The sequence below is a fragment of the Drosophila sechellia genome, chromosome X (assembly GCF_004382195.2).
Source record: "Drosophila sechellia strain sech25 chromosome X, ASM438219v1, whole genome shotgun sequence".
Classification (NCBI taxonomy): Eukaryota; Metazoa; Arthropoda; class Insecta; order Diptera; family Drosophilidae; genus Drosophila; species Drosophila sechellia.
In genome coordinates this window covers 8422518-8446653 of record NC_045954.1, presented here as the reverse complement: position 1 = coordinate 8446653, position 24136 = coordinate 8422518, and the positions used below count along the sequence as shown (strand labels likewise).

The following is a 24136-nucleotide window of genomic DNA, read 5'->3' as shown; positions in this document are numbered from 1 at the left end:
ATGAAAGTTCTGTGTATATGCAGTCACCCAATTGTGACACCACTTAAAATATTGGCAATTAAAAAGCAACAGGAAATCATTATAACTGATTAGTGTTGTCATTGTTTTAATTCGAATTTTTTTTGAATTCGATTTTGAAATGGAGTCAAGGTTGCTTTAGTTAGCATTATAAAAAGGAAAGTGACTAAGTTTCTAATTTGTATATGCATTTTAAGCAAATTGTATAGCATAACTAACAGTTTATAAGCTTTTCGATTAAATTAAAAATATACCTGCAATTAAAGGGCAAAATTGAAGAAAAAGAGAGAGTGAGTGCAGGAATAAGAAGAGAATCGAATGCACAGTCTACCATTCTTCTCGTTCTATTTTTGTTTTTTATTTTTTTTTAATTTGTGCAAAGTTTTCTGCCTTTTTTCCACACACATGTGGTCTTTTTTTGTCTGCCAACGAGTGTGTGTGAATCTAGCTTTTTAATTAATTGCACTAACCTCCCCCTTTTTTTCCACACACCCCCACTGTTGCCAGTCGCTGGTTTTTGTGTGTGTGTTTGGTTTTTGATTCTTTTTTGTGCTCTTTTTTTGAGTCGTTTTTGATTTGATAATCCCAACAATTGTTGTTCAAGTTCAAGGCCCAGCGAATGCTCTTTGATTCATGAATTAACTTTTAGCTAGCTGGCTTTTTATTTGTGTTGATTGGGTTTTGATTTGTTTTTGATGGCACAGGGGTGCATTTCGAATTCCTACATATGTATATTTACATATTTATTTTTATTTATATTTATATTTAGTATGAATACAACACACAAACGAGAAGCATGTAATTATAAGCTTAACTGACTGTATAAAGATACATTCGCGATAATTTGAAATAGTAGTGTTACTGTACTTACCTTTTCTCATATATCTTAGACGTATCTTAACCTTTGTCAAGATACATTTTAGTAATGTTTTCCATGAATGTTTTTTTGTTTTGTTTCACATGTTCTCAGTCTTAAAAAAGCAGAGGAAAACATCTCAATTTCCATGTGAATCGAATTTTGGTGTCCTTTTTTGTTTAGCAATTTCAGTATGCTGCCGAGTTGTTCTTCTTCAACCAACCCCACTGTCGCCGTCCCTGTCGCACTTGCTTGCTGTCTTTGTCTCTGTCTCTCATTGGAAGGCGCCAACATAATCAGTATAACAAATGAGATCCTTGTCGACAGTTGTTTGCTGCTTTTGTGTCAGTGGCGTCGTCATCATCATCATCATCTGAGCAAGGGGGCTGGGTGAGCGGGGGGTTGGTGCTGCTAGGGGGTGGTGTGGGTGGTTGTGCAAGGGGGGTGGGGAGTGCTGCTGTCAACGTCTCTCTACTTTCTGCCCGACGTTCTACATTGTTATTGTTATTATTTTTGCTGCCTTTATGCAATGTTTTGATTAATTTTTGCCGCAGCCATCTTAGCCTTCCCCCCGCCCTTCGGACCCCTCTCCATCCACCCAACGCCCCTGAACCCATACCTCTAACCCAAAACCCCACCCCCGCATTCACCACTCCCCGCGTGCATTTGCTTGACTGCATTTTCCTAGCTGCCTCTGACTTTTATGCACTGAAAAATCATACGCATATCATTCATTAGATGATCTCAACTATTTTTAGTTGTCTGCTAAAGTATTGCTAATAAAAGTATTTCTATTATTTCCATTAAGTTTACACAATATTTACAACAAATTATTAAATTTGCTACTTTGAACACTCACTTTTTCACAGTGCTTGTGGAAATGGAAAAGGGCAGGAGGATGGAGTAACGCCACTGACTGGTGCTGATGATGGGCGGTTGCAAGCGGTGGAGTGGGCGTGGCTGTTTTGTTTAGTAGTTTTATGGTCTCAACTCGCGGTAAACAATGAAAAATTCATTGTCTCGAGTCGAAAAACTTGGGATAAAAGGAGAAAAAGATTTCTGGGAGATGGTGAGCGGGCAAAAGAATCCAGAGATTCAAATGGAAAACCGGGAAAGCGGAGATTTCCTCTTTGTAGATTTCATAAATCAAGATGTCGGTGGTTGCAAGGATAACGACAATATTATCCCGATTAAATAATGGTCATTGAAGTGTTCTTCTCGTGCACTAATATCAAAATGATATTAATTAAATTGAAGCAAGGCCACGTGTGTGTTGGCCATTTTATTTTGGCCAATAAATTTCGGCATATCACAGCCCAATCAAAATCAAAATTGCAAGCAAAATGCATTTGCATTATTGCACTTTTCCAACGCACCAGCAATGCAATGCAAATGCAATCAATATAATTGATGCAACATCCGATTCTGTGGCCGCTTTGCCCCTCATCTTCCGCTTTCCCCAGCCATTTCCATTGAGACGAGCCACAAAAAATAAAAGGACTTAAATGTGCATCCATTTATAAATTCATTCACATAAACTCCCATAATACTTTATAATTTACAAAATTGATTTTGGTCAAATGAATGCGAATGATTTCTCGGCTTTTGGTAGGAAAATCAGTGATTGCAGTCGGCAAACAACGCGTACAGTTATCTTTCGCACGTCAATACAAAAGTCGTCTGACTTATCAGTATTTTGATCAAAACATTGGAAATAATTACCCAAATATGGAATGTCATACCTCGTTGAGTTTGTTTCTTAAATCCCAATCGAATTGCATTAAATTTTTGGAATTCTAGGAGGTTTCAATTTTTTGCAAATAAATGCGAAAATGCATACAAAAAATGCGAAAATTTGGCCAAAAATTAATTTTACAAAATCAGTTTAAAAGTGAAAGGGGTTGTTAGTATTGGTTGTAAAGAGTACAAAATGGTACTCCTTTTTGCTCTGTGACCATTTTTAGTCAAACTGTGATGTAAATCTGTCGAAAATATAGAATTTTGGCCAAAGTCGATTTCCCGATTTGTCGTCGTAAACTAATATTCGGACAATGTTGCTTGTATTGAAATCTGCACTCGATTGGCATTTAATTATGTCTAACTAAAACAATAAAAGTCGGCATACGAGCACCTCTTTTAATTCCTGAATCAACTTATCCTGATGCAATTTCCTTTGTCATCTGCCTCTCACTTGCCACTCTTATTTTCCCCAGCCGTTTTCACTGCACCGGAACAGCCTCCGCATTTTCCAGTTGCAGCGGCATGTGGAAAATTAGCGCTCAATGTTAACATTTGCCCACATTGTTGCGTTGTGTTAATGTATTTTAATTTTCCTCAGCCTCGAGTTCTCTGACATCCTACATTCTGACAGGATAGCTTTGGTTTCGTGTGCGAAACGTTAAGGGAAAACTAAAGTAAATTAGTTAAACATAACACATTTAGTTGATCCAATTTTACATATACTATATAGGTACGTTTTATAAAATGTAACAGCATTTCTAATTTCGAATTTTAGTATTTGGTAGCTCATCTTGATTTCGTCTTAACCGGATTGAAATCTTCGTATCTTGCACAGTCGCTGTTGCTGCTGCTGCTGTTTTTTTAATTACTTTTTTTTCCAACTCATTTTCTTTTGTGAAATGCAACCGGGCTCATCTGACTGATGCCGAGTCCTTGCTGGTTGAGTTGAGTCGAGTTCCCGGATACGGCGGTTTGTCGTCCTCCCAGTCATCGTGGCTGTTGCTGTTGTTTTTGCTTGGCTGCATTTGCAGCATAAATTCAGTTTCATCATCCCGTTCCGCTATAATGCACACTGTAAGAAATTACTATTGAATATATTCACTATTTTCAGATAAATTACTTAAGGAAGTTGCCATAACAATAATTCGTGCTTTAAATATTCGCAAAAGAAACGTACATTATGGGATTATGTATTTGTATTCGTAAGATACAAATGTATCTTTTACAAATTTAACAAGATAGTGTTGCATAATTTTCAGTCATCTATGCCTAGATTCTTTACCTATTTGCGTTGTCAAGCTTTAACTTCTATAAAGAAATAATAGTTTAAATCTGAGTTTTTTCGCTCAGTGCATCTCTCATCTCGTTTCGGCTCGTCTCCGCTGACAGACAGCTGTCATGGGCGCCTACTGAGCCCCCCTTTTGGCCCCGCCCCTGTCCCCTCGTTTAGCCCTACCCCCTGGCAAAATGACATTGTGACTATGCAAATAGTATTATGAGAAATATTTTCTCATGTTTTTTGCATTTCTTTTTTCGCCCTCTTTTGCAGCTGAGGTGCCCGGACCACGCCCCCCTTTCGCCGCCCCCTCGCAAAAAAACATCACGGTGTGCTTTTGTGTGGCGCTGATTATAATTTTTGTGTAATTTTTGTTTTTTTTTCACCCTTTCACTGTCTCTCTGGCGTACAAAAAATGTAATTAACTTAATGATTTTCATAAGCGAGTGCCAGGTGAGCCAAGGGGGGCGAGGGAATGGGCATGGTGAGTGGGAAGTGGGGAGTGCGGGTGTTGCACTCATTATTGGGGCAATTAAAATGATTACAAAATGCAACAGAGAGGCATGAAAAATATTAAATAAATAGCAGAGCCAGGAACGGGGTCGGGGGGATTGAGATTACAGGACCTAGTTTTATGCGTAATGTACTTAGGGTATACATGGAAATTCCATCTTTATATTTTGTTTACGTCCCTGCCTTTGTTATCCTTTTGGTTTCGCACCAGGACACTTTCCCCATCCTCTCCAACTTGCTTTGTCTTGTCCTGCTCATTGTTTCGGCTTTTCCCCTTGGTTTCTTTTTTTTGTGTTTTTGTTTTGCTTTTTTCGCCAGCATTGACAAATCATAATTAAAAATTCCAATTAACTAGCGTCTTTGGCGGCGAAGAAACCAACTGAATAAAACCACCCAAAATCCTGTCGAAACCACCCACTAACATCATCATTTCTTTCACCGCAGGGAATTCTTCTTTATTGTAGAAAATTGTATTGTTTATGCTCGGTTTTAATATGGGTTTTCACGAGATGGGTGCTCAAGTTTCGGTTATGCCAACCATTTGCATCTGGATTTCAAAGTTAAGGTTAGCAAAGAAACTATATAATTACATATATATACAACTTAATTATTAAGACTTAGTTCCAGGAATACAAGACTAGATTATTGCAGACTTTGAAGTAAAATGTTGGCACAATCCTAATAATATTCAAATAATAATCGGTGTGTAGAACTTTTAAATATAAGCAAAATAACAATTGTGAACGATCATCATAACTAGTTAAAACATTTCCTAATAATTCCACAGATACAACTCAGAAATTACCATTATTTACTATATGGCTAAACTCTGCTTAAAAAGTGTTGCCTACTTATGAGCGCACGCCGAGCAGACGCCATTTTGTTTCTGTTTTGGCGGCATATTAAATCAAAAAGCGGTAAATAAATGGCTGCACAAGTGGGGAGGGGGATGGAGAGAGGGAGGCGGCAGTGAGACAACAAGAAGCGGAAGAGAAGGAGCGCGCTAAAATAAATAATTAACAACGGCAGCAAAAGGCGAGAGCGAGAGGCAAAACAACAATGGAGAGCGCTCGCTCGCTTACTCACATACACACACACACACGCATGCAGAGTGAAAGACCAATCAGCGCGACAAAACAATGGACACAGACACAGGGAAACGGAGAGTAAGAGAGCGGAAAAAGTGGGTGGGAAAACTCCTCGCTCAGGTGGAAAGCGCGTTGCCTAATGAATTCCAACAACAGCAGCAAAGGGAAAACGGAAATGGGAAACAACAACGAGCGCATAACAGCCCAGCATCAAATTACAAAATTAAAAATGGTGCTGAGGGAATGCCACGAAGAAGGGAGAAGGGGAAATGTGGAGAAAAGGAGAGAAAGTGGGTAAACGTAAATGTAAGCACGACAGTTAAGAAGCCTCATAAACTAAGTAAAACTAACAGGTACAAAAATGAAACTTCTAAGTTTCATAATTAAAATAAGAACTTACTAAACTTAAGAGAAATATGGCACAGTTTTAAACCGGTTCGTTATTTTAAGTTGGATTACGTGAGAACTGATAAGCTTATTAAGCAACTAATATTATTTTATATTTATATAAAATATATTCAAATTAATCTAATAATATTTTCTGTAGACTTTAGCTTTCCTGCTGTTAATTCTTATAAGTTATTTAACAAGTGTTAATTATTGATCAATAAGATAGTTCGAATTACATAAGATTGGTTTCTAACCTCATACATATTTTTGATGTTTAGATAAATTCACGCTCTTGGAAAACTTTTCGGTACTACTTTTATTAATTACCCAAAACGCCAGTAAAAAAAACGAACTGAAAATTATAAACATAGATGAAAACAATGAAACGTTTCTGTGATAATTTCGCGTAATTTGAATGAGCCTGTCAACGTCGAGCTGTCACTTGTTTCCAGCTCGTTATCCTCGATATCCTGGTCAACCCTCGCACACACACACACACATGCACACTGGGACTTGAGCACCAACACATGGACATCTGGTCTCGCTTATGATTGGCCTGTGTGCAAAAGGAAGCAAATGAAATAAAAGGCGGCACACAAAAGCGGTAGCAGGTGGCGATGAGAGGGTGGTGGGCGGTGGAGTGCCACGCCTATTCTTCATAAATAATAAATAAATATAATTTCCAGCGCAAGCGCAGCGCAAAAAAATAAAAGCGAAACAAAAACATAGCACAATGTAAGGCAAATGAGAAAATTACATCCCTTCATTTGTTTAACACACACACACACTGGCACAGGAGGGGGGGGGTTTGGAGAAGAAGAAGAGACAGTCATTGTTTCCCCTCTCCATCCAACCACCAGCACTTACCACTCCCCTCGTCATCATCATCCTCATCAGCTGTGGTGGCAACCTCATTTTCTTATGCGCCCTTTGTGCTCTTCCCTCCTTCCCACCACACCATCTCGTCCTTCACCCCCTCCCCCACTGCATGTGTGTGTGTGTGTGCGGGGTGTTGCCTTATTGTCATTGTCCTTCTGCTGAAGTCGGCGTCGCTGCCTACGCCGCTGCCGGCAGCATTAAGTGATTTGAATTTTATTATTTACAGGTATATTTTCATATACGAAACAATACAGTCGAAGGCGGCACAGTGGAGCAAAATTAGAATAAATAAAAATTTAAAAGTATGATTGGCACTACCAAATGACTTACGAATTATATTAGAAAGTCTTAAACTTTAGGCGAGCACTAACAAAAAGGTTATAAAACACTAAAAATAAAAACAAAGTTGAAGAATTTTTAGTATGGATCTGATTATTAGATAAGTAAATTCTGATTGTATAAGATAATAGTATTTCATTGTTATTATTATTATTTACTTTCTATAAACAATAGTTCTATGCTTATGCTTAGTATCGCCATTATGATAATGCAAATTTAAAGCTTGAAAAGTGTTGTAATTTTAATATGTGTTTTTTGTTAGCTCCTTTCGACTTTCAGCCCACTGTGCGCAAAACAAGAACGCTTATGACGTTTTTGTGCTTGTGCCGTAATTTAACGAAGTCAAAACGAGAAGACAATAACAACAACATCCAGGGAGAAAGGAGAGCCGCGGGAGAAAGCTTTAGCTGCCACAAATGAGAGAGCGAGATTAACAATCGGAGGCTGCGCAGCGTGTCCAAGGAAAGAGGGAGATGGCAACAGCCAGAGATAGAGGGAGACGGAGAAACAACAGAGCAGGACAAGAGTAATTTTAAAAATGCAATTAAAACATATAAATAACAAATACAAAAACAAAATCACAAATAAAAGCCGTTCAAAATGGAATGCCAATTTTTTTATACAAATCTAAATTTTAAACTCCTGCTTAGGTAACAAGTAAGCTTTACAAAAATGCAATTAGCTGCATTTTAACTGTGTGTGTGAGTCTCTTAATTATAAAGCGAGTCGCAGGCGCACCCTCAAAACACATACTACCACATATACATACATACATATTAGCCCGAGTCCTTTGGCAACTGCATAAAAGCCGCAGGATGCTGCCTGCATTTCCACAGTCGCTGGCCAAACGCTCAGCGAAAAGCAACGAAATCAAGCTTTGCTAGTATTGCCAACTATATTTTTTTTTTTTGAAGTGGCGCCAACTGGTGGCGATTTAGAAATCAAATGTTAAAACACAATTTTTGTTTCGTGTGCCATGAGTGAAAAATTATGAAAAACCACAATCAATAACCTAAACAAAAAGGAAAACGTGATGAGCTAATATAATAATCTAGCAACACAGTATTCAAAACTAAAAAAGTGTTCAGTAATTAGCATATAGTGCCATTATAGTCGTGACACTACGATAGTTTTATTTTTGTGCAAATGTCACTGGAAATGTCATATTAAGCATACGAAAAACTAGAAAATTCACAAAACAGTCCACTCGAGCAGCTAAAGTGCACAATTAATACGCATTCGAGTAACCGAAACATTGAACACTAATGGCAGGTCCTTTTATATCGCCGCTGCCCGGCGATCTGCTCACGGAGTATATGTTTGGCCGTAGGCGACAGCGCCGGAACCGGACGACCTTCACGCCACAGCAGCTGCAGGAGCTGGAGGCACTCTTCCAGAAGACCCACTATCCCGACGTCTTCCTGCGCGAGGAGGTGGCACTGAGGATCAGCCTCAGCGAGGCACGCGTCCAGGTGAATTCCCCCTAGAGACCAGGCAAAGTATCCACCCAGTTGATCCGCGGACCTGATTTGAAATCCTTTATAGAATTATCCTAACAGTTTTAGGAACTTTCTCTTTTGGGAGTTTATGAAGTAGCTGGGGTGTTTTTTATATTTACGGTACTTCTTCTTACATTTAATAGCTTAGAAATAATTAGTACACGTTTCTAACTTTTCATTTAATTCAATTTCTCTTTTATTGTTTAATATATAATTTAATGAATTAAAAAAGTGCAGATATACCAAATCTGCAATGTGCAATATGTACAACAAATACAAGAAAATGGAAGTGATTTATATTAAGTTGGTCAAAAATATTCGCTTTGGAAAAAGTTTATTTTCTGTTAGCTTTACTTGGTCTTTTGTTTTATTATCTCACAAAATCTTGCAAATATTTCAAAAATATTAAAAGGAAATGCAACTAGATCTTCGTTTTTAGATCCAACAACAAAAAAAATCAAATCTATTTGGAGTAAATTACCTTTTGAATTGCAGGTGTGGTTCCAGAATCGCCGGGCCAAGTGGCGCAAGCAGGCACGACTGCAGCTGCTCCAGGACGCCTGGCGGATGCGCTGCCTCAGCCTGGGCACGCCTCCCGTCATGGGCGGCGGAGCAGTGCAGGGGGGATCCGGCAACGGGGCTACGGCTCGACCGCCCAGCCAGACGCCGGAGAACCTCTCTTCCGCCAGCAAGGATTCGGAGCTGGCGGAGGTGAGCAATGGACCCAGTTCGGGGAACTTCACCATGATGCACCCGGCATTCCAGCAGCAGCATCAGCAACAACAGCACCAGGGACACCAGCAGGCCACGGATCAGGATAAGCTATCGAAGACCTATACAGAACTAAAGCTCTATAAGGCGCCGTCGCACGGCATGGAACTGGGCGGAATGGCCGCCCTATCCGGACACTCCGACGAGGGTTCCGATGGATCCGATTCCGAGGAGATCGATCTCACCTCCGGCGCCTGTATCGATTTCTCCCAGAGCAGCAAGCTCCAGCAGCAGCAGCAACAACAACAACAACAGGGCACTCAGGGGGCCGCGGGATCAGCGGAGGCGAATGGAGGCCTGTAGGCGAGGACTTTTATCAAGATACGGACAGATATAAAGATGCGGACACGGCTACGAATGCGGACACAGATACTGAAACTCTCACTTGTACAGTGCTCACTCCCTTCGATCTGATATTTCTTGAAGACTCCTATAAAAGACTCGAACCACTTCAGAAGCATATCCTAAACATCTGTATGCATATCTAGAAGTGATTTTCTTTAGTGAAGACTTTCTAAAATGGACACTAAATTTCAAATTGGAGCGCAATCTGTACACATAAATATGGCGATGTATATACGTAACGGACATTTAATGTGCACTTTATTTAATCAATTACATCTGTTTAGCAATAAAAAAGAAATACGAAATCCAGTATCAACTTATTTGTCTGTTCATATCCACAATATATACATTTCTATTCTATTTTAATATTCGAATATTACAAGAAGTAGGAATAAGTTTATTGAATCTTATACCTAAGATCACTTTTTAGGTTTTTTATTGGACTTTTTCTTAGAAGCAACTGTGGAAGTATTTTGAAATTGACCCAAATCGGCAGAAAAGAGAATCTGAAATATTGATATTTATTATAAGAAACACACAGGTACAATTACAACTTTCAGTGTACTTACAGCTTGAGCCCAACCGGCATACTTTCCATGTAGCTTTTGAAAATGATTCGAAACCTCTTCGTAAATCTTCTTGGTTACGTTCTTCTGGCCGGTTAGATGTGGCAGGTAGTAATTCTGAGCAATTCTGTAAATATGAATGTCGACGGGCACGGACTCCAAGTGACCCAATGACATAAGGCAGATGCAATCGGCCACTTTGTATCCGATTCCGGGTAGCAGTGTCAGCTCCTCGCGAGCTTTTTCGAACGGCATGCTCTTCAGACTTATGAACCAGTTTTGTCCCCCCTTTTTCTGGATCTCTTGCAGCGTTTGTGCTATGAACTTGGCCCGATAGCCGAACTTGGCAGCCCTTAGTTGGGCATTAAGATCTTCGCATGGGATGTCGTGGAATCTATTTATCGTGGGAAATGTATACGCATCGGCACCATTGAAGTGACCAATCTTGGTGCCAAATGTAGCGCAAAACCATTCGATCATAGATGATATGCTAACAAGAAAAACATTTACTGAATTGAATAATGGGATTCGCATTTGATTAAACCACCACCTACCGCTTGATGTTATTGTTCTGACTGCAAAGAAAGCTAAATATGTTCTCGAACGGCTCCTGAGAAAGGAGGCGCACAGGCTTACTCAAGAACTTCAAAAAGTTATCATCTTTGTTTAACCAATCTTTTTGGTTGAGCTTTAGGTCGAAATCCATCCGTAGGTAGTCAGATATCAAGGAAGAATACTCCTTCGTGGCCAAAGGACTGCTGGTTCCGTATGCCTCGTAAGTTATGGAGTATTCTTCTTGCTGGAGCACCCAGTAGGTGTTGAACACCACTCCGCCATATTTCGTTCTGTTACCATCGCATATGGACCGCCATCTGGCAAGTAAAGTTGTTTTGAGCACACATGTCCATTATTAGTATGGGTAGCGCTTACCGGAAACTTTGTCCTCCAAGCAAAGTTCTTTCCAAATCGCATTCTTCGAGGGATAAGACTATGACTCCCCGATCTTGTAAGACGGCCTTCATGATTGAAAAAAGGCGCTTTTTATGGAAACCTAAGTTATGTGCCAGCATCCGGTTTTATAAACAATTTAAGCCGTGTTTTGGCATACTTAACAATAGTATTTTGTCATGTTTAAATAGTAATCCACATTAAAGCGCGAGTACAAATCGAAAGAAACAAACTCGCTGAATAAAATGTGTTATTGTTATCAGCTGTTTAGCATTTGTTTACCATTCGCCAGTGTTGGAAAATGTAACATTTTTGTTCACATGGGTGTGCATAGTAAAGTACCAAAAAGGCAGCAATCGATTGGAGGGTTGACGAGGGCTTCGAAAAATGCACTTAATTGAACAGTTATATAGTCGAGGCTATAGCCTTGAAAGGAAAAATAGTTGTAGTATCTAGTATTTTCCATGTTGCATTAAAGTACACAGTACGAAATTACCCTTAGGTACAAATAAGTCCAGGTACAGTACATGGAATATCCCGATTATATTATCGGACCATTATCGATTAAGTTACCGATACTCATTGATAACAGACTAATTTGATTTGTAAACATTGCACTTAAACAATGATTTCTGTCTGCTTTTCTCGTTGTTCATGCATTTTATATTTTGTGCTCCTGATCGTGGCCTTCGTGCTTGGCTACATATGGTGGGGCCCGACGAAAGGAGGAACCAATCCGGACGTCCTGCCGGTCGTCCTGTGGCACGGAATGGGCGATACCTGCTGCGTGCCCTTCAGCCTGGGTGGCATTATGAGCCTGATCGTGGAGCAGACAAAGGGCGGCTATGTGCGATCCCTGGAGATCGGCGGCAATGTTGTGATGGACTGGGAGAGCGGCTTTTTCATACATCCCAACGAACAGGTGGATTACGTTTGCAAGCAACTACTGCAGGATGAGCACCTGGCCAAGGGATACCACGCCATCGGATTCTCGCAGGGCGGCCAGTTTCTGCGCGCGGTGGCCGAACGTTGTCCGAATCCGCCAATGAGGAACCTCATCACCCTCGGTGGACAGCACCAGGGCATCTTCGGACTGCCCATGTGCCCTACCCTAACCGAAGCGTCCTGTGATTACATCACCAGGCTACTTGACAATGCCGCCTACGCACCGTGAGTCTATTTGTGATCCCAGGCAATGGATATGGAATCCTAATATAATTCCTGGAATTTACATGCTTATTATTCCAACACCACCATGTCGCTATCCTTGTCGTATCCGTGTTTATCTCTCTCTCTCTTCACTCTTGCATACACCCAGTGAAGTGCAGAGGTCATTGGTTCAGGCCACCTACTGGCACGATCCGATCATGGAGAACAAATACCGCCTGGGCAGCACATTTCTCTCGGACATTAACAATGAGCTCTACATCAACGAGTTCTACATTGAGAACCTGCACAAGCTTAAGAAGTAAGTGCGTATTATACTAACAAATGCATCAAATAATATTAACCTCTGCTTTCCAGATTTGTGATGGTGCAGTTCCTAAACGACACGATTGTCCAGCCGAAGGAGTCCCAGTGGTTTCAATACTACACCACTGGGCAGAACAAAGTCATCCAGCCCTTTACTGAGAGCAAAGTCTACAAGGATGTACGTATGCAAATCTATCACCCAACGTTCTGAAATTAAATGTAAATTTTTTCCTAAAGTTGGGACTGGACAAGATGCATCGACAAGGAAAGCTTGTCTTTCTCGGCGTCGAAGGTGATCACTTGGCCATATCCAAGGCCTGGTTTATCAAGAGCATAGTGCCTCTTCTACTCGAAAAATAAGATGGTCTCGAACACGAACGTATTGTGACAAAAATGTTGCTTTAACCCGTAATGACATACATAATGAATAATGACTTTTTGATACTTTTATACATGTTTAATTAGATGTTTAATAAATTCAGTTTGGACATACAAAATGTGTTGGTTTCCTGTTCTTGTTTTCCTCTTTTCTCGCTTTCACTGTTTATCTTAATAACTTAAACGTTAGGATTACGTCTCTTGTAGATGTCTTAAGTAGTTGTGCCCGATATTTCTCTGAAATATTCAATGCAAGGCAACCGCGTGCTCCGACTAAAATTCCATACACGTAACCGTATCGTAAATACTCCGTATATATATATATATATATGTATGTATATGTATGTTTTGTTAGGTATATAACGCTATGTACATGAGGCAAATAACAAAAGCAGCTTACAGACAACCATAGACAGATAAATGTTTACACATTGCAATAGATTATCAATAGATTATCGAGAGAGTAGCCAAGTCATATGGCAAGCACATTATAACTTGGACTTTGGATTGGTGTTGCGCGCAAAGAAGATTTCCGGATCCTTGTGCGGACGCTGGATCTCGCGATAATTGTTGACTATCTTTTTGGACTCATCTTTGGGACACGATTGCAAATTGCGAAACACCTGAACCTGCAAATCAAAAAAGGTTTCTCAAATTTAGTGTTCCAAATGAAAGAGATTGATCCTACGAATTCGGGGATCATCTTGATATGGAAACACACGCACCTGGCCGCGCGACACGTAGATGGGGGTGCGGTATATGATCCAGGTGACACTTTCAAAGTACGGCGCCGTTGTCAGCGATCCCTTGTACGTGTAATAATGTTTGCTCAGCTCCTGCAGTCCAATCCACGATAGGCAATCTAAAAAAGCAGATCAAGTTAATAAATAAGTCATACTCGGTGCAAATTGCACACGCACCGGAATCCAGCGATGCACTCGTGTGGATCTTCTGAACGATGCGGATGCCCTCGGTGATCTTCTTGAACTCGGGACAGTCCTTCTCGCCGCAGGCCTGAATAAAGAATGCGACGACGGCCAGGCCATCGGGCTTGTTCTTGGCCTCCGTGAAGTCCTTGTACTTCGAGTTGTAGTGGACGGCATGGGCCTCCATTGAGTACTTCATGCCCTCCAGCGTATGCTCGCAGCCGGATTCATCGCAGTCCGACCAGTGGAAGTGCAGCTGCTCGAACACATACATGTCCTGCTCCAGGGCACCGCCGATTATGTATGGCTGTTGCTTTCGCTTGCTGAAAGTGACCATTGCGGAGGTGCCTGTGTTCTGTACCCGGGCCACGCCCACCGGCTCCCAGTGGCCATGGTACTCCAGTGGATCCACATCGTCGATGTGCTCGATGGCACGGTTGCTGATCTCAATTGGGGATTGTACGGGCATTGCGCTCTCCCAGATTCCTCCTCGAATTAAATTATGCTGAAAACAAAAGCAAACAAAAGAAATTGTAATTCTCAAAATATTTCATAATTAAACTGATCAAAGACAGTGAATTCAAAGCTCATTCATAACATAAGAATAGACGAGCCCACGGTCAATATATAAGAACCAAGTGCTTCTCAGATCTCAGATCTCATATCCCAGTGCCTGCCGCATATGCACCTTTTTTCCAGTTTTGATCTCCTAATCCTAGCTCCTAGCACCGATTCCTAGCACCCAATCCGCACTGGCTACTCCTCCTCCGACGACTCCCTATGTGATGTGCGCTGCGTTCAGGTATTTCTTCTTCCGGAGCTTGTACACACGCCCGCGATCGTCGGCGCTGGCGTCCAAATGCTCGGCTGGTGACAGCAGCGCGGCTCGCGGCGGCGGTGGCGATGTCGACGTCGTGGTGGCGACTGCTCCGCTGGGCGCTCGCGTCTCGGAAAAGTTCTCTATGCCGGCGCCTCCAACGACCGACGCCTGCTCCTCCTCTTCAGATCCACGGATTGGTTAAGCCCCCTTGGAAATGCACCTGCAAGAGGTAGATAAATCGAGTTAATAATGTTCTTGAGCATTTCGCCATCTATAAGCCGGATATATCCAGCAATATCGAGTGTGTAAAAGCGGTAATTTCCTGTATCCAGAGGGAAACAAGAGTCGGCCAGTCAGGTTTCGCTCATCAGATGATTAAATTCTCTAAGTTAACTACATTTTTTCGGATATTAATTCAGCTGTTAATTCTTCATTATTAAACCCAATCCTTCTATCACTTTACTTTCAGTTTTGTGTATTTTTTCACGACTTTATTGCGTATGCACCCACACCAACTAGTGGGAGCAACTTGCTCTTTCCAGTTCTCACTGGCCTTTCTGTGCGACACATGAGAACACCTGATGCTTTTGGCCTTATCTTATCCAAGATATATACCTTATCTAAGATATATATATGATGTTTTCGTACTTCTCTGACATCCATTTTCCATTTATCTTGTATTTATTTGATACTCCAGACGCACAGTGCCTGCTAATAATCTCCCGACTACTCTTTCCGAATCCTGATTTAAACTTCTTTTCTGGTTTGTGCTGCTTTTCTAACTTAAACGTGTTCCCCGATTAGAAATAGTTTAGATCCTCGTTTCCCTACACTGGCACTGGAATGCTTACATGTCGGTTATCTCGCTTCACTTTTTTACTATCTGCATAAAATTACACAACTAATGATGGGTAAACATAAAGGGGGAATCGTATTTATAGACCGGTCGCCGCTATTTGAGTTATCATTATGATAGAATTTGCATAGAGTGGATTTTTTTTATACTTTCGGCTATTGATAAGGTGGCAGGCGGTTGGGATTTGATGGGTGGAAAATTAACGGAGCCGAATTCAAGTGCCGGATTGATTCAAGTGCCTGCAACGCGTCACCGGTGGCCTTGGAGGCGGGGCTGCGATCTGGGCGCGTGATTAGGGGCGTGGCCGGAGTTAGGCGGTTTCGCCCAGATAAAAAATAAACGTAACATGACAATCAATCATGTTTCCACTATCAACTGACTTTTGATTTTCGATACTAATCGGGAGCACTGTCAAATTCCATTTCCGTGCAAAAGGCTGGGTTATAATAATAATTCTTATTCGAATGTCTTTGGTTAGAACTTGATAATGATATTGTGTCATAAATGAAATGAAAACTACTGTCATCGGTACATTCTTGAATCATACTAAAAACTGGCATAAAAAATTCCATCTTTCGTCATACAATTTGAATCACTATCCTTTTATATTTCTGTATTTTACAATGCAACCATTATGGGCATTTAAGGGTTCAAAGTTCATCGATAAGCTAGTTGCACAAGTTTTTTGCACTTAAACATTGCGAATATACCTATTTCGTTTGCAGTGTAAGTAGATCCCCTATCGAGATGATGTCGAACCGAAAACGTCAGCAGTTTCACTTAGTTGATATCGGTATCGAATCGCAGCTTATCGCACCAGACGAGGGACTTGCTCCCCCGGATGGGATCGACTCCAATCGAATCGGATCGGATCGGAATGGATCGGATTCATGTCTCTGGGGTGGGCGTGTGGAATCAGCGAATTTGATGCGTTCGCAAGTGGCCGTGAAATGGGCATGTAGCTATGTACATACGTACATATGCATGCTTGTATTGTTCGTATGGCAGTATGTACATATGTATGTACATAAGCCGGTCGGAGCGAAATACTCCGCAATAAATAAGTGTGCTTAAGTAATTGCATTGACCGATGGCCCCATTGAGCAAATAAATCAACAAAAACACAGAACTACTCGACGAAATGCTGTCAATACAGTAGCACGTTTTGGCGAAAGATGAACCATGAAATTATTTCAGGTTGTGTTAATTGAGATGAGCTTTTCGTTGGAGGCCATATTTAGATATCATATATTTTTTTTAGAGTGCCATAGACCGGAACAGGAGTTCCAGTAGCGAGTGTGAGCTGGCGGACAGTTACATTCCCAGCCTTATATGACCTCATCCACCCAGCAAATCCAATGCGTTATCCAACTGGCCATCCAACTGGCATTTCATATGGGCAAGTCAACGTTGGCGAGGCGACAGAAGGAGCAACAGGAGCCAGCTATCGACCAAATAACACGTGTCCTAACGACTCAAAGCACCCGATAGTCGAAGGTGGGGTAATACTAGGTCGGGAAAGGTAGTACTTGTACTTAAGTACACATGTATGCGTATCTTTGGGTTTAATTAAATGTGGAGCGTTCTATTTTTATGCGACAAATATCAATTTGCAATTGGGTGACATGCAGTCGAATAAAATGTAAACACAAAAACATATATAGTAGTGTATATAGTATAGTAAATATTCGTTATGTACAATATTAATGTTAGGCTTTGAGGAAGAGTTCATAAAATCAAAGGATCTAAGGATACCCTTTATTTTTGATAAATATCATTTTTTGTTTACATCCACGCAGGTTTCGCATGCCCAACAGATGGCGCTATCTTGCCAATCTATGCTCTCTATTCTTTTCTATTTTCGTTCTTAGTGTCGCTTGTCACGCAACATTCATTCACTCCATGTACCCTGTAATTACAGGGTATTTCAAGTTTAGCCTTAATCAGCTGTTTTTCTGATTGGTCTTTTTGCAATGGCATGGAAGCAGGAAAAGAAACAGAAACCGCAAGAAAAGCGGAAAAAAGTGAAGCAAATCAATAATATACAATATTTTTGTTTTTGCTCCAAGTGCAGGGTCATAGTTGACCTTCACATGGATGTTGAGGTGGAGCGAGAGGGGCGGCAGATGTGTGAAATTCACGTGGACATTAATTTATTGCTGGTGGGAGGGAGAGGGGTTGTAAAATTATGATTAACTGCGGGAGCAAAGACAATATGTGTAATACAGCCGCTATCTCGGTCGCTCTTGCGCCGCTCTATGTGCTCTTCTTTATACTCTCTTCCCTGCTCACTCATTTGCATTTCGTTTTTGGGTTTTTTTTTTTTGTGGTTTTTGGGACAAGCGGCCGGCGTTGTTGTTGTTTCCTTTTAAGTGTTTGTTTTTTTCCGTTGGCGGCGATAGACATTTTTAATAGCGAACACACACTCGCACACTCACGAGCACTCCTAATTTGCGCATGTGTGTGTGTGGCGTGAAGAGGAAGAGCGAAGTTTCGGAAGTTTTTATGTCATCTTCCTATTTCGCTGGCAATATTTACCTGTTGATTTAGTTTTCGCCTATTTGCCGTTCTCCGCTCGCTTTCCCGATTTTCGCCTATAGCTAATTAGCAAACAATCGACGGCATTTATTTATGCTCGTAATTTCGCATTTGCCGCCGCGCACACAAGCACCACACACATGTACACGCACTGCGCAAAAAAACAAGAACAAAAACCGTGTACGAACGCTAAACGCGAAGTTCGAATCGAATTATTTTCAATTTGAGAAGGAAAAATTCAATGCGCGCAGCGTGAATTGCGATTGGTAACTAATGAAATAAATCCATGGTTCACTTCGCGTTCATTGCGGTTCGTTCGCTCCGATTCCGAAGTTTATGGGTGCAAACATCACGAACTAGTTGCAGTTCGAGATTATGTGTGCGATGCATGTGGTAGTTATAACATAGTTTGCTATTAAAACGCTTTGTTTTGCCAAGGGATCTTCTAAATGAATGTACAATTAGGTTTTGCACTTTTCCAACTGCTATTATTTTGTTAGACTCAGTTGTAGTTCGCAATTTAATGACGTGTACACCCGGCTCATGCAGAAAAGCACTAACGCGTTCGGCAAAATACCAAAGAACTGGTTCTTCCCGGAATGGAAACATTTTTTTTAGCGGTTTCTAGGAATTTCAATTTTCGGACTTTACAGTTAATTTTCATAATTATTAAAGACTTGCGGCTTTATTATATTTCGACATTGCTCAAAATGTTTAATATATTATTATTAGAATTGTTTTCCCTACTTCACCCATCAAAATTTTTACACAACTAAAAATTTCAACATTTTTTATTCACAGAGCCAAAAAAAAAAAAACAACATTAGGGGTTCCCCCCTACATGACTCACATAATAATGCCTCCCAGTTAGAAAAATATAGTATGCACAAAATATTCGTATCGTATTTGTTATATATGTATGTATAAAATCAACATGGGTTCACATCTATCGCTTGAGGTAAACGATTTCATAACAGTTTTGGTAATTTAAATGGTTATTTACAGTAGTTGTATAAATAATCGCATTTGTTATGTAAATATATAAAATCACTAGGGGGAAGTATTGAATTCGACCTCGGAAACTATAGGTTAAATATCAGTTTTTGGCTTTTTTAAACATATTTTTAGAAAATTTAGTGTGTAGCTGACATGTTATTTGTTATTTATTAATAAGCAAGCATTTTAATAAATATACTTTCTTAAATAAATTCCTCTTTTCAAGGCAAATAAGTGATGTTTCAATTTGGTTTTAGTTTTGTTTAGAAGGAAATCTTAAAAGAGATTTTTTTATTAACAAATTACTCACGGAAAGCAACATGTTATATTTTTCAGCAATATCTTTGCGAATAAGGATCTTTGGATTTCAAAAAAATAAGAGAGCCTAACTCTAAATAACTATGCAAATTACAAAAAAAAAAAAAACAAATTCTTATCGCCAAAACCAAATTTTGAATATTGTATACATATACAGTTTCCGAGGCGAAAGTGGATTTCACTACTTTTCTTCGCCAATTCCTATCCTGCCCTTCGATTTTCTTTGATCGGATGTTAGCTGGCACGGCTTTGAAGACGGGAGCACCTGGGACACGGATCGACTTGGCTGCGACACCGACTCCTATCCTTCCAGCAGCCGATGTGGAAACAGGCACCGCACCGATCGCAGCGCTGGACTTTTCGCTGCCACGGATAGATAAGCTCACCGCCCTTGCAGTGCTCACAGACGAAGGCACGACCTGTGCATAGCTGAAATATATTTAAGATCAAATAACGATTAATGAATTCAGCCATTCCATTTCGGACCACTAACCACACAGTTGTGGACGTGCTGTTCGCTCAGTGCGATCACCTCCTTGATGGAGCGATTCATGCTGGTGTTCTGCACGTCCACGAAATCGCACATGGACCACATGTCCGGATCCTGGGTGATGTGCGCCGGAATGGCATTGAAGAACGACTGCTCCCTGCACAGAGAAGGAAAAGGAAGTGATTGCATAAAACGAATTTCTTCTTTCAGGGTCCTTCACTCACCTCGTTGCAAATCGACAGTTGGCTATGAATCCCTTGACCGCCTGCAGCTGCAGCCTCCTCTTTCTCGCCTTGGCCAGTTCCTTGTGCTTGTACAGTTGGCTATTCAGATCCGGAACGTGGAACAGCGGAAAGGCGTACATCTGCTCGATTAGACGGTAGGCAAACGAGCAGACTGGATAGCAGCGAAAGTCCCAGGAGCGCAGAATTCTCGCGGGAATCGCAGAAATCTGGTTGCGATGACAGCCGGTGCACAGGTATTTTCCCAGGTAAGTGCAGTAGCGAAAGTGTTGCTGCAGGTGCTTGGCCACCCGCATTCCACAGCCGGCACAGCGATGGTTCTGCTTTTGCAGCATCTTGGATCGGCTCTCCGAGGGATGTTCGGTGAATATAATCTGCTGACGCGGCGGCGCCCAACTGGAGGTGCCCCTGGTCAGACTGGTCTGCTCATGATCCTGTTTCGGCGTGGGCAGCGGCAACAGTTGTTGCGGTGCCTCCTGCTCGGAGACCAGCCACTTGAGATGTCCCAAACGGGGTAGCTGCTGCTCACTGAAACGGGATATTAGCTGGAGACCCACGGCCTCAGCACTGTGATTCTGCATGCCGCCGGGAATCTGCTCCGCATAGGGCATCAAATTCGGCTCCGACAGATTATAGCTCGTCGGACCCGCTGGTCTGGCCAGTCTCCTGCTCCACTTGACGTGTTCTATGGCCGTAATGCAGGCCTCCGAAATCCTGAAGTGGGCGTTCTCCTTCTCCAGTTGTGTATTGTTGTGCGTTTGCCGGGACATTTGCAGGAAGGAGGCCAGCGATTGCTGGTCCATCTTATCGCTGCCGGGAGTAATGCTCACAGAACTGGACGCTGTTGTGGAAGTGGTACTGCCGCCGGCTGATCCTTGAATATCCCAGGGAGCCGACGAGATGCAGGCTGTGGAGGCTGCCGCCTCGTCCAGCATGCTAACGCCCTCGAAGAGGGTGTGCTGCTTCTTGAGCTTTCGACCGTTCACGGGCAGGAAGGTGTCCAGCATGCCGCCATCTCCCGAGGCATTCAGATCGTCGCCGACGCCGCGGTGAAACCAACTGGTATAGAGAGGCGGCGAGCCGAAGAAGCTGCCCAGATAACCGCCCACTGACGTGGACGCTTTGGATGCCTGTTGCAACTTCTCGTGCACCTCCTCTGGCACTTCCTGGGGCGTTTGGTCGGTCCAGATCTTTATGTCATCACAGTTGATCAGCTGAATGCGCCTGGGACTGTCGTGGGACGAACAGGAACTGGTAGATGGGGCATCCAAGTGATCCTCCCTCAGCTTGTGGCTTCTGGAGCTGCTGAACGTTTGGCAACGCCGTCTGAATGCTGCTCTATCGTCCAGCTCCTCGGCCTCCTGACTGAGATTTGGTAGGCTCTTCAATCGCCGCAAGAAGTTGCGTTTCTGCAGTCTCTCCTCCGGCACCGCTTGCAATTTGGGCGATATGCTAAAGTTCGGTTGTGAGCAAGTGCGTCGGTGGCGCACCTGATGCCTAAGCTCCAGCTGGCTCAGCAGTCCGCTCTGGTTGAGTTGGACAGCCGTTAGGCAAACGAACAAGGCGGTGGCATCATCGGATCGTCGCAGGAAGGCCTCCTCGCTGGGATAGTACAGCTCCATTAGCTCCGGATCGGAGACCAGCGTCTGCAGGCACTGCGAAATGCAACGGGCACGCAGGCAGCGGGTGGTCCACTCGCCGAGAAACTCCTCCACGCCGTTGGCCACTGACGCACTGTCTCTGGCGGCGTAATCCGGTCGATAAGGCTGCGGTTTGGTCTGCTGTTGCTGTTTTCCCGCACTGGCCAGCAGAAACTCAAAGTCGTCCGCCAGTCGGCGAAGTTCCACGGGCTGCAACTGATAAGAATTGAGAGTGAGGCGTTGCATAAATACAATTCGATTGCAAAACAATGGGGAAAGTCTACGACACGCGCGCATCGAGTAGCTGATACTCTCTTTATGTGGGACAGACATTCAGGGAAATTCATTTGAGTACATATGTAAATGTTTATATCATATTCGATTGCTTACTGCAAAGAGCTGATTGCATAAACTTTAGAGACTCCCTACTTTATAATTACTTGTTGGTATTGGGTTCACTTGATTCTTTAGAAATATTTACAGCTGAACCAGCTCAATGTTTAGCTGATTTTTCTTTAAATTATTCAACTGCAATTACAATGTATTATATAGTGCAAGATGAATGATCAAATCAACATGCCGCCTCGCTCTAAGTGTAGGGTATCGCCGTGATGTGTGCGATGCATTCGGTACTTCCACGGGCAAATGCGACTCACCAGTCCATGCTGCAAAATCCTGGTGCAGCTTTGCGCCAGCAACTGCAGTCCGTCCGTCGATTTGGCCGCACGGAACCAGAAATTCGTTGATCTTCGCAGGTCCGCCAGCAGGGAATTCCTCGCTAGCTGCTGCTGTTGTTGTTGCTGTTGCTGCGGATGGTCATGGTGATGATGCAGTGCTGCGTACACCACGCCATCAATTGCGTCTGCTGCGAACGTGGGCGTTGGCGGGGGCGTGGTCATGGCTGTGCACACTGTCAAAGGGGCGCAGGGGGGCGGAGCGGTTGCATATTAACGGTGCGCGATTCAATGGATTCGAGTATCTTCAGCTTGTTTTGATTGTTTTTTAGTGCGATTTTGTTGTTATTGTTTGATTCGATACTAATCGATGTGTCCGAGCCCTATCGCCAATCGATACACAGTGGTTGCAGTTTTTCGTTAGCGTAGACGGCGTGCTTCGGTTTGTGTCATGACTACGGCGGGTCTTGTACCCGCTAATAGGCCTTGATAGTGTTGCTGGGCTGCCGCCAGATGTCGCTCTGTGAACAACACCTGCTGTTCCCACTATTACCGTTATGTGTGTGGGCGTAGACTTGCGTTTGGGATCCACACTTCTGATTGGCAAAGAGCGCCATGGAGCTGCGCAGTGTGGAAATTTCCAAAATGTCAAAATGCTGGCCACGCCCCATAAATGGTTTTTGAACTGTTTCATCTTCTTTCTTCTTCGTCGACTGCGCTGCTTTGGGAAACACTCTTCTTCTTCTTCTTCTTACTCCTGCTTTATGTGTGTGTTCGTTGGCTTGTTTGTTTGTTTGTTTGTGCTTCGTTTGTCGTATAAGTGATGAGTCAATTAACCCAACATTCCTTTCCTGGAGGCCACATATTGCTTTAATTAAACAGACAAACAAAATTGCAGCACCAGCAACAACAATATAGCACTACTTTTGCCACCATTTTGTTTCCAGCTCCGCCCACCGCATCCGTTCCACAATTTGTGACTTTTGCCAAATAAATATTTGCATTTATTTTCCACACAAAAGCACACTCGGACACACACACACGCGCACATCGTATAAACACACGCACACACATGCAACCTTGAAACAAAAGCAAGAAGAAGCACTGTACTGGGCTCTTAATTAAACTTTAATTACTTGTAATTAATAAAGTTGATTGATTTGCTGGCCATAAAATAAACGCGCTTTATTTGCATTTTTTTCTCATGTTTTTTTTCTTCTCTGCTCTCGTTGCCATGTAAATAATGCACTTATAGTTAATGGCGATTTTTTGGTAATAATTTATTGGCTCTGAGTGCTAAATATTCTAGTAGTACAGGACTTTGTCTAAAAATCAGAGACGTATTAAAAGCTTATAGTTTAAACCTATATTGTTTGGAAACGGTATTTATTTATATTTTAAGAAATCACTGCATTTCACTGATTTTTGAGTATGCTAGCTTGATAAGTGGTAATTTTTAGACGCCTTCCACATTTTGTTGGAAATTCTTTATTCTCAATTGTCTGGACATCTGCACACAATCTTCCAATCAGTTTTACCCAACACTTTTCCAGATAA

The 24136-nt window shown here is 42.1% G+C and overlaps 5 protein-coding genes across 5 annotated transcripts; 2 read left to right on the top strand and 3 right to left on the bottom strand.

The window, feature by feature from the left end:
* The first annotated feature begins 7950 nt into the window (after positions 1-7950).
* On the top strand, positions 7951-10024 carry LOC6619846 (homeotic protein ocelliless). Its single transcript, XM_002044023.2, has 2 exons — positions 7951-8571; positions 9094-10024. The coding sequence occupies exons 1-2, from the start codon at positions 8365-8367 to the stop codon at positions 9670-9672; spliced, it is 786 nt and encodes a 261-aa protein (XP_002044059.2). The 5' UTR covers positions 7951-8364; the 3' UTR covers positions 9673-10024.
* Positions 10025-10059: 35 nt separating this feature from the next.
* LOC6619844 (N-glycosylase/DNA lyase) lies at positions 10060-11495 on the bottom strand. Its single transcript, XM_002044021.2, has 4 exons — positions 11211-11495; positions 10835-11152; positions 10284-10770; positions 10060-10220 (listed from the first exon to the last, which is right to left on the bottom strand). Exons 1-4 carry the CDS (start codon positions 11348-11350, stop codon positions 10134-10136), a joined length of 1032 nt encoding a protein of 343 aa, XP_002044057.2. The 5' UTR covers positions 11351-11495; the 3' UTR covers positions 10060-10133.
* Positions 11496-11796: 301 nt separating this feature from the next.
* Positions 11797-13198, top strand: LOC6619843 (palmitoyl-protein thioesterase 1). Its single transcript, XM_002044020.2, has 4 exons — positions 11797-12398; positions 12547-12696; positions 12753-12879; positions 12939-13198. The coding sequence occupies exons 1-4, from the start codon at positions 11854-11856 to the stop codon at positions 13059-13061; spliced, it is 945 nt and encodes a 314-aa protein (XP_002044056.2). The 5' UTR covers positions 11797-11853; the 3' UTR covers positions 13062-13198.
* On the bottom strand, positions 13144-14786 carry LOC6619842 (carbonic anhydrase 2). The gene is made up of 4 exons (XM_002044019.2): positions 14694-14786; positions 14000-14510; positions 13805-13941; positions 13144-13708 (listed from the first exon to the last, which is right to left on the bottom strand). The coding sequence occupies exons 2-4, from the start codon at positions 14472-14474 to the stop codon at positions 13568-13570; spliced, it is 753 nt and encodes a 250-aa protein (XP_002044055.1). The 5' UTR covers positions 14475-14510; positions 14694-14786; the 3' UTR covers positions 13144-13567.
* A 4316-nt stretch (positions 14787-19102) lies between these two features.
* Positions 19103-22930, bottom strand: LOC6619841 (run domain Beclin-1-interacting and cysteine-rich domain-containing protein). The gene is made up of 4 exons (XM_002044018.2): positions 22562-22930; positions 20248-22121; positions 20027-20180; positions 19103-19962 (listed from the first exon to the last, which is right to left on the bottom strand). The coding sequence occupies exons 1-4, from the start codon at positions 22802-22804 to the stop codon at positions 19768-19770; spliced, it is 2466 nt and encodes an 821-aa protein (XP_002044054.2). The 5' UTR covers positions 22805-22930; the 3' UTR covers positions 19103-19767.
* Between the last annotated feature and the right edge of the window lie 1206 nt (positions 22931-24136).

Excerpts from the sequence above, each read along its gene's own strand:
- LOC6619846 (XM_002044023.2), top strand. The coding sequence starts at position 8,365 with ATGGCAGGTCCTTTTATATCGCCGCTGCCCGGCGATCTGCTCACGGAG. Across the intron at positions 8,572-9,093 it reads TCAGCGAGGCACGCGTCCAG|GTGTGGTTCCAGAATCGCCG; the intron begins GTGAATTCCCCC and ends TTTGAATTGCAG.
- LOC6619844 (XM_002044021.2), bottom strand. The coding sequence starts at position 11,350 with ATGCTGGCACATAACTTAGGTTTCCATAAAAAGCGCCTTTTTTCAATC. Across the intron at positions 11,153-11,210 it reads CTTGGAGGACAAAGTTTCCG|ATGGCGGTCCATATGCGATG; the intron begins GTAAGCGCTACC and ends TTTACTTGCCAG. Across the intron at positions 10,221-10,283 it reads ATGCCGGTTGGGCTCAAGCT|ATTCTCTTTTCTGCCGATTT; the intron begins GTAAGTACACTG and ends TCAATATTTCAG.
- LOC6619843 (XM_002044020.2), top strand. The coding sequence starts at position 11,854 with ATGATTTCTGTCTGCTTTTCTCGTTGTTCATGCATTTTATATTTTGTG. Across the intron at positions 12,399-12,546 it reads GACAATGCCGCCTACGCACC|TGAAGTGCAGAGGTCATTGG; the intron begins GTGAGTCTATTT and ends GCATACACCCAG. Across the intron at positions 12,697-12,752 it reads AACCTGCACAAGCTTAAGAA|ATTTGTGATGGTGCAGTTCC; the intron begins GTAAGTGCGTAT and ends TCTGCTTTCCAG.
- LOC6619842 (XM_002044019.2), bottom strand. The coding sequence starts at position 14,474 with ATGCCCGTACAATCCCCAATTGAGATCAGCAACCGTGCCATCGAGCAC. Across the intron at positions 13,942-13,999 it reads GAGTGCATCGCTGGATTCCG|ATTGCCTATCGTGGATTGGA; the intron begins GTGCGTGTGCAA and ends CTGCTTTTTTAG. Across the intron at positions 13,709-13,804 it reads TCTACGTGTCGCGCGGCCAG|GTTCAGGTGTTTCGCAATTT; the intron begins GTGCGTGTGTTT and ends TTTGATTTGCAG.
- LOC6619841 (XM_002044018.2), bottom strand. The coding sequence starts at position 22,804 with ATGACCACGCCCCCGCCAACGCCCACGTTCGCAGCAGACGCAATTGAT. Across the intron at positions 20,181-20,247 it reads AACTGTCGATTTGCAACGAG|GGAGCAGTCGTTCTTCAATG; the intron begins GTGAGTGAAGGA and ends TTCTCTGTGCAG. Across the intron at positions 19,963-20,026 it reads AGCACGTCCACAACTGTGTG|CTATGCACAGGTCGTGCCTT; the intron begins GTTAGTGGTCCG and ends AATATATTTCAG.